The sequence below is a fragment of the Glycine max genome, chromosome 17 (genome assembly GCF_000004515.6).
Source record: "Glycine max cultivar Williams 82 chromosome 17, Glycine_max_v4.0, whole genome shotgun sequence".
NCBI lineage: Eukaryota > Viridiplantae > Streptophyta > Magnoliopsida > Fabales > Fabaceae > Glycine > Glycine max.
The window spans coordinates 13,096,073-13,109,607 of record NC_038253.2 but is presented as its reverse complement, the minus strand read 5'-3'; the positions used below and the strand labels follow the sequence as shown (position 1 = coordinate 13,109,607).

The following is a 13,535-nucleotide window of genomic DNA, read 5'->3' as shown; positions in this document are numbered from 1 at the left end:
TTATTTTAAGAAAAAAAAATATAAATATTTTGGGACATATAATTATTCATGAATAATTAAAATTAAAATAATATTTTATTTGTTGTCTTATATAACTTTTTTTCATATTTTCTCCCTTATTTTTCATTATACATGGATAAGTTTAGAATATATAATACTTGTACTGACATTGTAAAAATATTTTATTTTTTTATTTGATTATAAATTATTCATTTCATCCCAAAATAAATGTTATATTTAGAAATAAAATTATATCAAAATAAGTATCAAATTTAACTTTTCAATGTAATATTAATTGTTTTTTCCACAAATACCTCTAATATGTGACACTTTAGTTTATAAATATAATATTAATACTAAGATTGATTTTGTAAAATCATTATTCTTCTTTATCTATTTATTATTAATTTTTATTAATTATTATAAAATAACTTAAGATGACACTTATTTTAGAATAGAGAAAGTAGTACTTTTAGAAAATTTTTTATTATTTCAAAAATTATTTTAGGAATCATATTAAAGATGATTTTCAATTAATTGATAATGAAAAGCTTCTATATTACCACTACATCATTATTAAACTCCTAAATTTAGGTTATTATGTTTATTTGTAACTTTGACTAATTTAATTTAAACCGAGTAAACTTATTTAAAGTTTAAAAATTATATTTTTGGCCTATTTTTTGGTTTTGGTCTTATTTTTTGCATGAATTTAGCTCCCTGTTATTTTAATGTTGTGATTTTGATTCATTTGTTAACTTGACATCTAATATTTAATAAATATATGAGCATGATATATTTTTTAATGTGTAAATCAATTGACATTAAATTTTTTAACTTATTTATTGTTTTATGTGTAAATTTGACCTAAACTTATATATTTTTTTAAAAATTACCATCATTGTTAATAGTTTTTCTCTCTTCTAAATGTTTGTCAATATAATTTTTCTTTTTCTTTTTTAATTAAGAATATTTTAATCTAAAATAATTAATATAAGAAAAATTAAAAATTCAATCTTATGAAAAGAAATGAATATCAATCACTTCTAATTTGGATCCTATGTATATAAACAAAGTTAGTAATTAACGTAAATAAAAATATTAATAGAAATAAATATTCTCAAGACATTGATAGAGTTGGACATGCGGATAAGTCTACTCTTGCAAAGTTTGTAATTTGCCTCACCCTGTGTATAGTCTATGGGCTTAGCCAGCTAACCTGCATTTAACAATATTTCCTTAAAAAGAAATAAAAAAATTAAATTTTAAAATATGAAATTTGATCCATTTTAAAAATTAACTATGAAGTGTCTAATAAAAAAATTATTTGACTAAAATTGTAATATAATTTACATTTTAAGCTACCTAAAAAATATTTTTTATATTATTATGTTCACTTAATCTATAATTCTATATTAAATCAAATATTATAACATAATTCATTAACCATTTAACCATATAGGAAGTAGTTAAATTTTATATTTTTTTAACAAAAAAATACTTACATTCCTTATTTATTAATATTAAAGTGTAAAATTTTGTGGGGTCCATGGAGCCCGTGATTAAGAATGGGCTAAAAAATTCATAATTTAAATGGACTCAAAATATAAGAGTTATTTGTCATGTCGGTTTTGGGATTTGTGGGTGATCCGCCAACCCAAACAGGTTTGTTTAGCTCTAGACATTGGTAAAAAAAATTAAAATGAGAAAATATTTATTGTAAAAATTATAGAAAAATGTAAAAAATCATAAACAATACAATTTTGTGTATTTCAATAAAAATATTTTTTTTAATTTTTAAATTTTATTCATCAATATTCTTAAAACATTAGTTAAAAAAATAAAAAATAGAAGAAAACCCAAAAATAACAGTGATTAATCGTCAACAACAGACTGATTAGCATGGCCCCCTGCGTTTGGAGAGTCCCAAGTCTGACAAAATGGTCAGTCTAAGAGTGAGAGCCCCGTGCTGAGAGCTTCTCTCCAGTCTTCAAAAAACTCTTTTTGTTACTATCTTTGACGAGTCAGACTGACAGCGTGAGTCTATTACTCCCCCAAAGCCTAAAATTCCGCGTGGAACTTTCTTCAAGGCTGCCACTTCCTTTTTCTTCTTTTCCTAATTTCTTTTTTGTTACCCCAGTATCACCTACACTGCTACACATTACACAAGACAGCAGCGAATAATAAATTCATTATACATTCTTGAATTAATTAAAATAAAGCTATATTATGTCCTTCACGCCACCATCTTTTGAAGTTGTATCAATACATATTTAAAATAAATATATATAGCACATAAAGATTAGTCATACTCATATATATCTTCTTTAGTGTTGTTTGGGTTGTTCCCAAGTGTTTGTCTCTTCCTCTCTTTCACAATGTGTGCATTACCATCAGGTGGTTCTTCATTTAAATAAAAAAAAAAATGCTGGTTTGTGGGGATGATGCTTATGGAGAATCTGGAATAGTATTGAGATCAAAAGATAAATTATCTCTAACACCAATATTTAAAATGACTAATGAGTGTCAAATTCCTTTGTAGAAATGAGTTGAGTCTCTTCAATTTCAACTTTAAGATTGATTTGAGCATTTAAATTTATGTCTGAGTATCACGAGTGAAAATCAAAGTATTGCGAGTGATGTATTAAAGTTTAAAAAAATATTCATGATAAGACCAAAAAATTTAGTCAGATAACGAAAATGTATCATTTGAAATTATGTTTGTAGAATTGTAAATTTTTTAAACATTGAATGAAAACACTATATATAGTGAAAAAAATGATTTATTTTAAGTTCTTTTGGTTGGAAAACAAATCCTTATATAATTCTTCGAATCAATTTTTTTGGTGGTAAAAATTTTAAGATTAAAAATTAAAGGAGGAAATTTATTTTTGCTAAATGTACGTTAATTAAGAATCTAGAGGTTAAGAATCAGGTGGAGTAAACCATAGAGATAGTTATAAGAGAGAGGTGCTTCAATGAAAAATTTAGAGGTGGTAGTGAAAAGATAACCAACAAGCTAGAAATTTTATTTCAAGAGAAGGAAATCATTGAGAAAGTTCTAATGAGAAGACAGGAATCGATGTCTGTGTATTTTGGTTAATACAGTGCGAATAGAGAATTAAAAGGGGTGAAATAGAAAATAAATTTATAAATCTTAAAATATAAAACCTTAATGACTTCCTTTTGGTTACTTCAATTTAACAATATCAGTTAATAAACAGAGAGGATAATATCTTATAAATGTAAAAAAAATTATACTTTCAAGTTCCAATTAATTAAAAATTATTTTAAATATAATTTTTAAAATAATTATTATAAAAGTTAATAATATAATAACTAGTTAGGTTATAGTATACAAAACTTGTATACTATTAATATATTTTAACTAAGTTTTATAGCTGAATAATAAAAAGGCTAAAAATAAATTTTGGTCTCCTATCTTTCTTTCTTCAACTTGATTTCTTAAGTCTTAGATTTTAGAAATTTCATTTTAGTATAGATCGAGTTATTTTTTTTAGAGAAGTTAATTTTTTTGTTAGTTTACCTTACAAAAGAAACTTGTTAAATGAAAGATTAGACGGGTATTTATCACGCTAGTCAAAATTAACACCATAAGTGAAAAAAATGAATAAATGGTTAATTTAGTATAATAGAGGCATTTTAAGAAATCAAAGTAAAAATTTTAAAAATTAAAAGAATAAACTAAAACTAAACTAAATAAGATGAAAAAAAAAGTAAATATTTTCATCTAAGAAAACTATATAAATATAAGCTAATATATATGTAAATATATATTAACATTAATGCGTTATTCCTTCCCGTATATATTGTAGTTTGTATATTATATATATGATATTTTCATTTTATTTTGTACAACTAAAATTTAAATAATAAATATTTTTTATATATAAATTATAATGTAATTGAAATTCATAATGACTAAATACACTTAAATATACAAGTTAGATTTTGGATTTGTAATGAAAATTTTAAATTTTGATATAAAATTGTTTTTAACTATTGATAATTTGTAAAACTATTGATACTCAATTTAAGGATAGAGATAAAAGAGAGTAAATTGAAAGGGATATATGAATAAAAAATTCAAGTGTACATAAAGATAAAAGAAATATAATTTGAAATAAATGTGAGAGTTTTTTTTTTGGCTAGGTACATAAATAGTATGTGAAATACATATATAAAGTAATTAAAAAAAACATTAAGAGTTAATGTGTAATTGAGAGAGTAAAAATAATGAGACTAAAATTAAAATTTTATGGGAGTAATACTAATGTTATAAATTATTTTACTATATTTTAAATTATAAAAATCACATTTATATTATATTTAAAAATGTTACAAATTACGTATGGATCCGTCATTGCATATATCATCCATGTTTTCTGTACACAATTTTTTATATTTTCTAAAAGAATTTCCAGAGGAAAAAAGATAGTATATATACTGTATAAAGCAAGGTGAGTTTTCCTTCCCTCTAATGTCTATCTCTTCTTCTGTGTACATCAATTCTACTGTCCTTACCTGCTCAAGTAAGGCAGTTCATATTAGGAAACTGAGAATTAATCACAGATTTCAAAATTAAAAAAAAATCTTAAATGAAGAAAAATGAATCGTTAACTGAATATTTCAATTTGGATATGAATATTGAATTTAATTAGAATAGAATAATAGAATAATTTTTCATAATAATTATTTTAAATGTCACGTTTAATTAAGATATTTCTAATTCATTAATAATGTAAAAATATTTCAATTTAAAATAAAAAAATTAACTTATAAATGTTTATTTGTAAAAGTTTATGAAAAAAAAGTGCAGATGTAGATTACGTACCACAAAAAAAATATAAGAAGCTAGCGCAGATACAGATATTTTATTATCCAACTTATCTTATAATTTCATGCTATATATAAATGGGATTATTATATTTTGAATATTTTAAAAGAATTAATCATAAGATGAAAAAGTACAAAGTTCACAAAAGCTCAAAAGGAGTCTATCTCTGTTCCGGTGGAAGCTTTAACATGGGTGAATTGGTCGCATTGAGAGAAACTACTAAACCCTAGTCAGCGAGAAAGGCAAAACAAAACCCTGCAAGCTAGCGCATAGAATCGGAGTTTGAGAGAAACGCGCCAACAGAGGCAGAGACAGATAATTAAGTTCATTGGTAAGGGACCGGTTCTCTCTGTGACTGTGTAGTGGCAGATTGATTAGGTATGTTATGTGTGGGGACGTAACTTTGAACCCGGGATTTTAGGGTCTCCAGACTGTGTCAATCACCTGTCTCCCCCTTCAGAGAGATGCAGGTCCTGAGAATGTTTTTGCAGACAAAATTTAAGGTTTATAACAAAATCTTTTTATTTTTTTTACTTACAATAATAAAATACTAGTATCATTATATTTTTATTTCATTTTTAATATATATATATATATATATATATATATATATATATATATATATATATATATATATTTCACTTTTGAACAATAAAATAAACTGTCCCTAACTATTTTTTATTTTCTTTTTTTTATCTTTCTATTAATACAGAAATCATGTAAAAAAACCACTTATGTTCTTAATTTTTTTCATCATTTTCTTTCTTTTTTCCGTTTAAAATTAATATATTTGATTGCTGCCGACATTTTTCACCTTTAAAATTACTATTCTACTCAGGAACCCTAACTGACTATATTAAGTTTTCCTTCATGGTTGAAGAAAATTTTGACTGAGTTTGCACACAACATATTGACGAACTCAAAAGAAATCTTCCTTAAACCATTTGTATGAGCTAGGGAATATACAAGGTAAAAAGACCTTTGGTATGTGTCCTGTAAAGTGAAATCAAGTCAATCTCCCCGCAAACTTCAACTGATAAAAATACATAAACTTACGAGTATAGTGGGTTGATTTGAAGAAATCGACAAAGGATTTAGAAGGACCTAAGGAACGAACAATTGTTAATTAGGGTGTAGTTTAGAGGGGGAGGCATTTAACTCGGTCAAATTACACACTCAAAGTTGGTAAAAGAAGGGGTAGCACTAAGTTCACGAAAAGAGTTTTGTATACATAACTATAGATGGCTTGACAAGGAAGAGTAATGAAGAAAACATAATCAGAACTCGAACAAGGTTCAATGGTGAAGAGTTGTGAAGAACACCCATAAGCATCATGTGGGCACCATGTAGGCATCACTTGGGCACCAAAAAAACATCAGTTGGGCATACGTCGGCACCATTTAGACATTTCGAAATAAGAAAGTCCTAAAATGGCTTTGCAATTAAGAGGATAAGGTAATGGTGATAGTTTTTTAATATCCTCTTTCTCATAGGAAAAAGAGAAGGTGATCGATTATGAACTTAATTTATGGGGAGGACAATTGTTAATACAAAGTGAACTTAAGTTTCCTTCATGGTTGAAGAAAATTATGGTGGTGATCAAATTTGTACACAACTCAGATGGATGAACTTGAAAGAAATCTTTTTAAAATCCTTTGAATGATGGAGTATACTAGCTGGTAAAAAGACAAATTTATCCAATCTCCACCGCCCATTAGGTATAGAAGGAGAGAGAAAGTCTTATCTAGTGAAATATTTTTTTTATACGAGACTGAGATGAGAAAAATTTATCCAAATAATTATATATAGATCTAATTAATATTTAATGTCACGTAAAGTTGTCTTATGATTATTTTTAAAAATAATTTTATATATTTTTATTTTAACTATTTGATTTTTGAGGAATTATTTTAATAATTAAGATTTAATTATTTCTCTTGTTCTCAAATAAAAATAATCCTTTTTATAATCACACTTGTAAACTAAAGCGACAAATAAAAATTAAACTCGAAGTCTCAACAATAATCACATCGAAAAAAGTTTTGATTGACTTTGTGTACACTGAGTTGGTGTATACTGGCCAGCCTGTTATGAACGTGGACAGGGACATTAGTGCCAAGATGGTTATCGTTGGAGAAATGGAGAATTGAATAACGCAATAATTCTAATATCTACACGTTAAAGGGGTGGTTGTCGATTAAGGCATTTTTTATATTAATTGTTCTTCTTTTTGCTTTTCTATTTATAACTTGTTTGGTTAACCCCAACCACAGAATTGCTACACTTCGACACTATTGACTACTAGGGCGTGTGCCCGTTTCTGTACTTGTTTGTAGCCACATATGTAGAGCCGTTGTAAGTCTGTTTAATGTAACTCTTGTGGCTATGGTTTTCTCCACAGCAATCCAAACAACCTCGTACCTTTTGGTAGGGCTAGCTTAAAATACTGTCATTATTTTTAAGGCTATAGAGATACTATTATACATGTACAAAAAAAATAATAAACTAGGGCCACATTTATCATACACTCACTCTTAGTAATTTGATATAATAACTAAACTCGTGCCCAGTTAAATGTTTGGGATAAACATAACAATTAAAATTTCAATATGCTTTGTATAATAGAATATTTCAATCCCCAAGAGTGAGTTTTGACTTTTGAGATAAAATTTATGTTGGGAAAATTCAGACTTTCCCGCTTCGTGAAGTTAAGATAGACACTTAGTAATTAAAGGTAGTAATAGGAGCACACGATTATAATTCTCTAATATGGAGATTCTTCCACTATACAAAAAGATAGTAGGATTACAAGCATATGTTTACAAAATTGCCTCACTTTATGGTGGCTCACTCAAGCTTGAGGATAGAGACTTTCCAAGCTATTTTTCTTCTCTCTCAAAGAGACTCTTCCTCACTCTAAGAAGTGAATTCACTCTTGTCTTGAGATGAATAGAAATGAAGGTTCCTACCCTTATTTATACTACCCCACCTTCACAATGAATGGTGGAGATTACTTGTATCCTAGGGTGGAGATTAATTCTCTAGAATGCTCCACACATTCTAGGAGTTTCTACACTCTTCTACTCCCTTCCATACTCTTTCATAAGGTTTTAGAAGGTTCTACACATCTCCATAATATTCCAGCGGTTTTCACATTCTTCCACAAGCTTCTAGAGAGTTCTACACTACTCTAGAGTTCTCTATGACGTTCTAAAAAATTATACACTTTTTAGAAAGCTCTAGAATTTTCTAGAACTTCTCCAATTAAGGAGGGATCCCAACAATTTAATTATCCAATAATAAAAATCATTATAGTGTAAATTATGTTTGGGATAAAAATAAGATTATATTTTACACTTTGTGATAATTGATCAAATTAAGTAATTTTAAATTAATAATAACAACATCAAATGCACAAACTATTGTAATAAATCTACTCAAGATTCTCTAATTCAAGCAATCCTTCGGTTTCTCCAGTTAAATATTCAGTCACGTTGATTTCTTTGTCAATTTGAATTATAAAAAGAATGGAAGGATTCGAGCATGTTTGTTTTTAAATCAGGTTAGAATAGAATAGATAATAAACATTGTAAATAAAGAATCCTCGTACAATTTAATGTTTAATTTTACATAACTGCTAGGTAGCGATGTCCTCTTTGGAAGTTCCAAGTATGCATGCATGTTCTTTTAGGCCATAGCTGATGATTGCATTAGACAGGGATAATCACCAACAGTGAATATATCATATACTTTATTTACTTAAATCACCCACTTAAGAAATAACACAGTGTATGTCAGATCCAACCATATAATGGTTTTATATCACTTAAAAGCTTATTAAATTACATTTAAAGAAGTAAATTACTATATCACATCGTGAGTGCTCCACTAATATTTAAAAGCAAGCCGTTTCTTTAAGGTCAACAGTTTCTTAATTTGCAGTGACCACTTCCATTACAGAAGGATATTTAGAAGAAAGAGTGCAATTTTTCTGTCCTTTAATTAAATTATATTGTTAATTAACTCATAAAATAATAATAATAATAATAATAATAATAAATCCAATGTTTATTCAAAAAATAAAATCCAATGTTTGAATGTCACGAATTTGAACGCTATCAAATTGATTGGTTGATGTTTTTCACTTGTGAGTTGTCGTTCAACGAAATGAACACGGCAAATTACATAGTAATCAGATTCGACTTTTGGTAACAATCAGAGGGGAATGTGGCTAATTGATGATGCTCAGAGAACCTTTCTTGTGGTGTTCACTAATGTGACTTTCCTGCACCGTTGTTTAATTAATTAATTAACTGGCTTTGGCTTATGATTTATATTAGGTAATTAAGTCTAACCTCGGATTGAAAAACAAGTCCTTTCTTGTGTGGAAGAGGTGATCTGCCCACACCCTCACCACCAAAGCAGAAAGAAGAATCATCATGATAACCTTTAACTCCTACTAAACAAGTTAGGAAGAAAGCCAACAAAGTGCAATTATTTATTTATTTCACTAAAGAAAGAGGAAGCAAAGAGAGGAAAATATATAGAAAGAGTTGCATATAAAATATATATTCTTTTCGAGGGTGTGTGTTTATATTTTGTTATCGATTAACTAGATTAATCTTCCATAATTACAGGATCAAGAGTTGAAAAAGGCAGACTCATACCTGCTAATAAAAAATTTACAATTTTTCATGACTTTTCATCTTAATTTTTTTTATTATTTATCTTTCCTTAATCAACAGTGCACACTGTGCCCAGGTTACAGAACCCTAACCCCCTTTTTTTTTATTCCATCTCAACCTTAATTAATTGGTCAGTGTCAAGTGCGAGTATGCCTTAGCCTTTTGTGTACTAATAAATTTAATCCGCAATTAGTGATACTGAATGTGTGCAAGGATAAGCAAAATAGATGCTAAATTTCGTAGTTTTAGTTCATTTGTATACAGTACAAACTAATTGCATCTTTAATTAGAACCTTAGCAAAAAAATATTGGGAACGTCATAACTAAATTTTCAGTTCTCACCCTAACACGTGTTTTGCCTCCAGAGTAATGGAATCAAACTCTAACCTATGAATGTGCTTAGGAAAGCATATAAACAAGTAACTCTATTTTTTAGTAAAGTAAAATCTAACCAGGTATTTGATAGCCAGTAAGATTTCAGCCTGAGATTATTAGAACAACAAAAGCCCAATATTAATATAGTGTAATGCGACAATATTACTTGGTACATTTTTTTATATTATTTTATATGTCATCAGATCTTTATTAATTAATTAAAACTATAATTACATAATCTTACATTTCTTAAAAATCGAGCTTAAAAATAATTTATAAACATTATCCTCTTTTAATCTACTGATATGTCTTTTAAGAAGGAAATCATAAGGTTCAAATTAACGTCAAAGTGGATAATATATGGGATGCGATGATCATCGACAATTAATTAATTAATACATGATTTATAATGTGTATACATTAATTAATGAAGTAAATAAAAGAAGGAAAGGTAAACGGGGAGGGATCATGGAGGGTTGGCGAGGAAGAAGACAAGAGTGGGAACCACCCGCCGCAGCATCATCTCCCACTTGCCCATTCCTCCGTCCTCGTTTATCGAATGTGATGCATGAATATTATTATTATAACAAATAAAATAATCACACTAATGTTTGATCAAGTTTTCAAGTATATAATAATATTATTAGCATAGGCCAAATTAAACCTGCTATAAACCCAACTTGATCAACTTACGTAAACCATGGTTAGTGTGTGAACCCACCAAGAAGAGAGAAGGCCATGCCCAAAATTTCAATTCAAACCCCACGAGACCACCACCACCAACGAATTACATTATTTACATCAATTAATACATCACCATCCATATTCCATCCTCTAAACCCCACCCACACATTCACAATCTCTATCTCTCTCTAGACCTAGACACGCACACAACACACACAACCCCGTTACCACGCGCCCCAGAACACCCTAACTTCCTTAAAAACAAAATCAAACAAAAACACATGTACATGTAACATGTCAATTCATTTCTTAATTCACTCCACTGAATCTAGTGAGATAACATGTCATGTTAATATATATTCTCAAATCATTTGCTGATTATTAAATTTAATCCTTTATTTTTCATATATCCTTTCAAAAGATCGACAGTGTTTTTCTAGTATAATTAATTAATGCATTTTTTAGAATGCAAGAGCAAAAAAGATCATGCATGATTATCTACTTTCGTTAGTTGTTTTTTTTTTCTCTTTTTAAAATTCTCTAAGAGGAAATGTGGTATTAGCGGTATTCTTCTTCTGGATTTCCAGCTCTGTTTGCCTCAAAAGAGTAAGCGTTCTAAAATATAGCTAGGAAGTGGATAAAACCTATTTTAATATGATGAATTTATTGTTTATGTATCCAGTTTTACTCTATAGCGATCGGGGGTAACTTCTATTCTATACTCCTTCATTACCCACCCTCAAAATATATGTTAATGCCTATTGCAATATTTATCTTAATGATCTATTAAAATTTTGTTGTCTATAAATAAAAATAAGAATTTAAATTTAAATTTATAAAATTACAATTGTAATGGTCTAAAATATGCCTTTGTTTCAAAATAAATTAGAATTTATATAAAAATAATATAAACATGTTTTTGTTGATCAATTTATATAATTTGATAATTTATTTTATCAAAAATTTATAACCTGGTAAATTAACTTAAAAATTTTCAATTATAATTAACTTAGTAGAAGATTCCTATATTGTTAAAAAAAATATTTGCCATTAAATTAGTAGCAGACGCATTTGTTGTTTTTGTATTTAAAAAAAAGTTTTTGTTATACTATTAGTATAAAAATATATTATCGAACAATTATAATCCATTTTATATATAATACTTTTTAAATAATTATTATAAAAATAAAAAATCTTAAATATGAAAATCAATAATTAGACTAGCGCATCAAATAATTTTACTTGCATTCTAAATTTCTAATTAATTCATATAAAAAATTTGAAGGGAATTAATTCATATAAATTAGTATTCGGTATAAATTATCCAATAGTTATTCTAAATCTCAATGAAATTTGTCCTTTACACTTAGATTCACACTAATACATATTATTAATTACACAAATTTGTGCAAGTAAAATCTAGTAAAGAACCTAGACTACATTAAACAAACAAATCTAACCCAAAGGAGTAACGGCCATATTCATTTATTGCGCCCATAGAAAACCTAACCAAGAATTGACGGTAATGTTCAATTAACTAAGTCTAATCAACTTAAGGTCGCGTTACGGACACGCTCTTCAATCAGGAGTGGCGAACACATTCTTGCAAGTGTGTTAAAGATTTCCCTCAACTAATTGTTATATTTTATAGGTCATGTTCCTATTATTATTATTGTTATTATTTTAAACTTTTGATTGCCCAAACAAATGGCTGCATTGTGAGTTCTTTGTCCCCTTCAACCTCATTTCAATTCTCTCTCTCCCCCATTCTTACTTCACCTTCTCCTCCTCCTCCTCCTTCTTCATTCCCTTTTCTTTCTCTGCACTCCATCTTTCTTTCCAAAACCCACCCTTTTCTATTCCTCTTCCTCTTCCTCCTTTTCCCTTCTTTTTATTTCCTTACACTCACAACATTTCCCTTAAAATAAACATAAACAAACCAGCACTGTTCTTGACCCCCAAAAAAAAATCTCTACTATTTATTAACTATATTAATTCCTCCATAATATAATCATTTGTTTTCCTTGTTTTCTGTTTTCTCTTATAATATATAACCTTCTTTTATCTATTTTTTCTGTTTTGCACCTTGTGATTGTGAGTTATATCTATTTATATTTATATATCATTCTCTCTCTTTTTTTTGGATGTGTCTATGGCTGGTTTGGATTTAGGAAGCGCCTCACGCTTTGTTCAAAACCTTCACAGACCAGACTTGCACTTGCAACAAAATTTCCAGCAGCACCAGGACCAGCAGCACCAGCGTGATTTGGAGGAGCAGAAAACTCCTCCGAATCACAGAATGGGGGCGCCGTTCGACGATGATAGCGATGATAGAAGCCCGGGCCTGGAGCTCACTTCAGGTCCTGGCGACATCGTCGGACGGCGCCCGCGTGGCAGGCCTCCTGGGTCGAAGAACAAGCCTAAGCCGCCCGTCATAATCACCCGGGAGAGCGCCAACACGCTGAGGGCGCACATCCTCGAGGTCGGAAGCGGCTCCGACGTCTTCGACTGTGTCACCGCGTATGCCCGGCGGCGCCAGCGTGGGATCTGCGTCCTCAGTGGCAGCGGCACCGTCACCAATGTCAGTCTCCGGCAGCCTGCAGCTGCCGGTGCCGTCGTCACGCTGCACGGCAGGTTCGAGATTCTCTCCCTCTCTGGCTCGTTCCTCCCGCCGCCGGCTCCGCCGGGAGCCACCAGCCTCACAATCTACCTGGCCGGCGGGCAGGGGCAGGTTGTCGGAGGAAACGTCATCGGAGAATTAACCGCAGCAGGGCCAGTAATCGTCATCGCAGCGTCGTTCACCAACGTGGCTTACGAGAGGTTACCCTTAGAAGAAGATGAACAACAGCAGCAACAACAGCAGCTTCAGATTCAGCCACTGGAACGAACGTGGTCTCAAGGAAACAACAACAACAATAACCCCTTTCCCCCGA

General features: G+C 29.5%; 1 protein-coding gene across 1 annotated transcript; it reads left to right on the top strand.

The window, feature by feature from the left end:
- Positions 1-12,275: 12,275 nt before the first annotated feature.
- On the top strand, positions 12,276-13,534 carry LOC100783443 (AT-hook motif nuclear-localized protein 23; the record flags this gene model as incomplete). Its single annotated transcript, XM_041011390.1, has 1 exon — positions 12,276-13,534. A coding segment is annotated over exon 1 (780 nt), but the record flags the coding sequence as incomplete, so codon positions are not given.
- Position 13,535: the final 1 nt, after the last annotated feature.